The sequence below is a fragment of the Empidonax traillii genome, unplaced genomic scaffold, assembly GCF_003031625.1.
Source record: "Empidonax traillii isolate 1590-97213 ecotype Southwest subspecies unplaced genomic scaffold, ASM303162v1 scaffold1600:size126443, whole genome shotgun sequence".
In the NCBI taxonomy this organism is placed as follows: Eukaryota; Metazoa; Chordata; class Aves; order Passeriformes; family Tyrannidae; genus Empidonax; species Empidonax traillii.
The window spans coordinates 121,506-126,443 of NW_020956793.1; the positions used below are offsets into that span (position 1 = coordinate 121,506).

At 42.4% G+C, this 4,938-nt stretch overlaps 1 protein-coding gene across 1 annotated transcript in view; it reads right to left on the minus strand.

Annotated features, from left to right (window-relative positions):
* Nucleotides 1–4,927, minus strand: part of LOC114070546 (ephrin type-A receptor 6-like) — a gene marked incomplete at both ends in the record, with an annotated part of 95,883 nt that extends 90,956 nt beyond the window's left edge. The window contains one exon of the mRNA XM_027908010.1: nt 4,510–4,927. Within this exon, the coding sequence (XP_027763811.1) occupies nt 4,510–4,927 (418 nt within the window). The remainder of the gene's footprint in view (nt 1–4,509) is intronic.
* Nucleotides 4,928–4,938: the final 11 nt, after the last annotated feature.

Sequence of the window (4,938 nt, forward strand, 5' to 3'; positions counted from 1 at the left end):
CAACAACAACAAAAATCAATCCCTGCTCTCCCTTGGACAATTTCTGTCCCCTGTTTATCAGAGAGGTGGTAGGATCAATACCCAGCTGCACACACTAACACAGAACCTGAGGCAACTCATATCTGAGCTAACAGCAGTGCTTTGCTTTCCAAGTTCATGGCTTTGTGTACAAACAGAGAATATTGGAGTTTTTCAGTCTGAAACTCGTTGTTTAACCTGAGCTGGGTTCCTTGTTCCACCCTCAAAGGAGGGTTCCATACAGCACACATTTCAGTACCCAAGTGAAAACCAGTCATTTCCAAGCATTCCTTCACTTTGCAAACATTAATTTTTCTAGTTGTGCATAATTCATTCAGAAAAATCGAGGCTTTAATTTGAATTTTTACAGTGAAATATTCTGGAAATCAAGTTGCAGTGCCTACTGTAAGGTTCTTTATTTGCTCAGAATAGTGCAAGTAAGTATGACAAGTATGTGAATAACTTCATTTAGTATCACTGTAGTTTCCTTACTACATAAAATCAAATAAGTTTTTTATCTCTTCTTTAAACCCTCACTTCTGAAGCAGCACTCCTTTCCAGCTGTTCTATCAGACTTTTTTGTTACAATTTACCCAGATCTGCAGATGGTTGTAGATTAAGTAAAAAGGACTGGGTGTGAGCTACAATGGCAATTTATGAGGTATTGAGATTTTTCCGGCTGCTAAATCAGGCAGTCACTGAAGACAGGTGCCCTTAGGGACTTCTTTAATTCCTAACACTTTGTTGCAGTAAAAAAAACCAAAACAAACCCCCCCCCCCAAAAAAAAAAAAAACCAAACCCCACAAGCAAACAAATAAAAAATCTAAGACACTGAAAAGACAAGGCAGAATCATGTAACTTTAAAGAAGTATAAAAACCAGCAAATGAACCTAAAGTTGTTGAGAAAAGGGCAAAGTGAATGAATACAGGCAAGTCAGACCTCTCCACAGTGATACACTCACTAAAAACTCATCTTCCTGGTAGTGACTGATATCCCATGCATTTCACCCCGTCCACCATACATCATTTTCCTCCTGCTTCAGCTAAGCAACAACGTTATTTTTAATTCCCGCTAATTACGAGCCTTAAGGAAAAAATGGTTCTCTCTGAGGAAGTGGGAAAAGCAGAAATGGAAGAGAGAGACAGCATAAAACAGCTTGGCACGTGATCTGCCTTCAGAAGTTAAAACCAGGATATATGAACATGAAAGTGCTGCCAGCAGCACCTGCAATGTCCCTTCACAACAGACAGGAATTCAGGTTTTCATCTACTGTAAACACAGATTTTTTCTCATGTACCCTATTCCCAAAGTCAGATTTTTTCCATATGTTATTGGTTATGTGTGGCTGAAAATATTCAGATGCTTTGATCAGGTGTGATCAACTGCTTTTCTGTGCTGTTACCCACAGACCTACTAGCCATCACTCCTATTTTTCCTGTGCACTTTCCTGGATCGCGTTCAAAACACCTATTGAGCAGTTTGACCTAAAAACTGAATCTGGAGTTGTAAAATCACAATTCCATCTTATCCATACTCAGAATTCAAAGTTTAACACGTGCTGAGTGTTCCCAGATGTCCTTACATAGGCCAAGGAGTTGTTTCTTCAGGGACTAACAGGTATCAGCAATGATCACAAAGGTCTTGAGCCCTGCCACTGAAATGGTGAAATCTAAAGCTCTTCAGACTCACATAAATCATGTAAAATAAACTATCATTGCTTAAGCACAGGAAAAAAAGGTGAACCTCTGTCCAAGAAGCTGTTAGAAACCTGAATGAATTATATGACTATTCACTCACAAAAAATAGTGCAACTATTTAATGATTTTATTATTAAAAACCCTCAAGTAAATAAACCATAAACCAAGTCCTGATCTGATCTGTATACATTACACATTTGTTAACTTTAGCACAACTCTTGTCCTGGGCTGGAATTCAGGAAATATCTGACACTGAACCTGCCACTTTTAACTGATGTTTATGAGAATCCTTTTTAAGCTGGCACTTGTTAATGGGGCTGGCTTCAATGATTTGGCAAAGCAGTTCATATCAGAGCCATTTATGATTAATATTGCCAAATTATGGGTATTAATGTATTTATTAATGCCTAAAGGAACAGAAGAACACATGAATGCTGCTGTTATTTCAGGATTTTGAGGGGAATATCTTGGCAGTAGATTGAAATCAAAGATGACAGATTGTTTACACAGTAAGTTTAGAGAAGATGGTATTTTTTCAGGTTTTCCCACTAAGAAATGTACACAACACACAAATACCTGTGCATCTCCTGCAATCAATGGGACTTTTCCCTCCAGCCTCAGAAAAGGAAGATTGTTCCAATGAACAAAAGAGTCCCCATCAATGTGCCTCTGAACTGACTAGACACCTCGGGGCATACACTGAATAAGTATGGATATTTTAAACTAGTTAGGAATTCTTCTCACACTTTTATGCTTTTAAAAGAAAGTGGGATGGATAGGGAGTACTGATGGATTCACAGACAGAGAGCAATACACATAAACCCCACATATATCGAAATAACTGAAATGTTGCCAGTCAGGGAAGCAAGTGAACTAGAATGTGGCAGTTAAAAATGACCCCTGATTTTACCAGCAGTAGTAAAACTGATCAAAGACTGTTTTTATTCCTATTCCTGCTGCTTTGCAAAACCATGAGCAATGACAAAGGCAGAATTTCTTTCCTTATGCCACTTAATAGTTCCTGAAGAGAGCCTGCATATCTCCACAGGTATCAAACCAGAAATTTATTTTAAAATTGTGTGACAGACAAGCCCCATTTGCCATGAAGTGCTTATTCCCCCCCTGAGCCACGTGACGGTACATAATAAATTTGACACCATTTGCATGTAGGAAAAAAACAACTCTTAGCAGGTACTGCCCGTCACCCAATTGTCCAAACAGATTTCAAAGTGCAAAATCATTATTTTGACTGTTAGTTTTGTGCAGAGGAAAGAAATAATTCTCTCCTTTGAATATGTCACAGAGCATGACTACAAGAGGCACCGACACAACAGTGCCAAATACTTTCAAGACTCAGATTTGGAACTCCAGCAAGGGAATGGGAGGGACAGAAGGGTTTGGGGTTGGGATTTGGAGGAAGGAGATAAGAGACATGAAAATGGTATAAATATATCTCAGGTCTTCTCATCAGACTAAGATGTAATGGCTTCTACTCTTCCCCCACCTAGCCCCCAGCATCCTGCTGCTATGACAACAAGCTAAACGTAAAGAGTTTAAATTTTCCCTCAGAGCATTAGTCAGATATTTTCTGATTTGATGAGTAATAAAGAGTTAGTGAAAGACTTACTGACACAACAAGTCTTCTCAACTAAACTTTTGATTCACGCCTGAGCCAAGAAGCAAAGTCTCAAAATCAGACATTACGGCTATTTGAAAGATTGCTCCCAATCTCAGCTCAGTGCACAACAGTCACCGTGTAAAAACACATCCACCACCTGAGACACTGCAGAGTGGGCACCAGAGAAACAGTCATCACTGCTCTTTGGTTATGAAAGCATCTTCTGCACTAGGCTTTGCCTTAGGCAAGGCATCCATGAAGCAATGCAAGACAAACACAGTTTGAAAACTTGTCAGAAAAAAGTAGCACCAATATTAAAATACACTGAAGAAAAGGGAAAGGACAACGTCAGACACCAGTGAAAATGATTTCAAAAGATATGCAAGTTCCATCAGATTGCAATTATCTAAAACGGTAATCTGTTGCTCTTGGGGCAAATAGCTGAGAATATGCAAACATTTGCGGCTTTGGGAACTCTGTGTCATTTCCAAGGTACCAGTTCAGCAGCAGATTGGACAGACTGGACAGACCAGGGCAGTCAGTGTGCAGCAGGAAACCTCTGTGGTGAACTCTGCTGGCTGCACTGCTCATGGGGAGATGCAGAGTGTGACTCACTCCCATAATGGACACAAATTCATTCAGCATTAAAGTCTCAAAGAAAATCCTTACCCCATTAAGAGAGAAACCTTTTGACCTCACGTAGAAAATGATGCCTCCAGCAATGGCACTGCCAACATTGTGTCTTTGCAACGACTATGTTCTGATAATTAATGCCAGCCAGACCAGACAACAAAGTGAACCTCATTTTCTGCTTACAATGCACAGTGCTGTTAATGCTCTGCATTAGCTAAGGTTGCTGTGCTGCTTGCCTAGCACCATCAAATCTGACAAACTCTGCAGCAAAACAGTAATGGCATTAATGCAACTTACAGACATGGACTCTTTCTCTCCCTTTTTGCTAAAAAGCCAGTGTAAATCACAGCAGCCTCACATCTTGGTGGTTTCTGAGGCTTTCTTTACAATTATTACTGCCTAAAAGAGCATTCCCACGTCACTGTGAAACCATTCTGGGCAGCAGAACAGAACACACAAAGCGCACATGACACCACAAGGCTGTTTGTTTTTTCAAACGAAAAGCTCCCAGGAGAATAAAACTGCCCCAGTGTTTACTCACCGCGGCAGGAGCCCTGCAGTTCCTCGTAGCCCACGGAGCAGATGCAGCGGCCCAGCGGCACGAGCCAGTCGCCGTCGGCCCCGCAGTAGAGCTTGGGGGTGTCCCTCTCCTCGGCGCTCTGCACGCAGGAGCCCCGCACCTCCACCAGCGACGACGAGTCCACCCTGGGCACGGTGTCGGGGAACACGGCCAGGTTCCGCACCGTCAGCGGGCACTTCTTGTAGTACACGCGCACCGACACCAGCGCGATGCAGGCCCCCATGTCCTGGAAGGCCAGGTAGAAGCCTTTCCTGCTGATGGGCCCCACCTCGCGCACCTCGGTGTTGAGCTTGAGGATGCGGTCGCCCAGGTCCATCTGCGTGAAGCTCTCGTCGGCCGCGATGGTGTCGATCTTGCTGTACTGGCCCGGCTTGAACCTCGCCCCGTGGG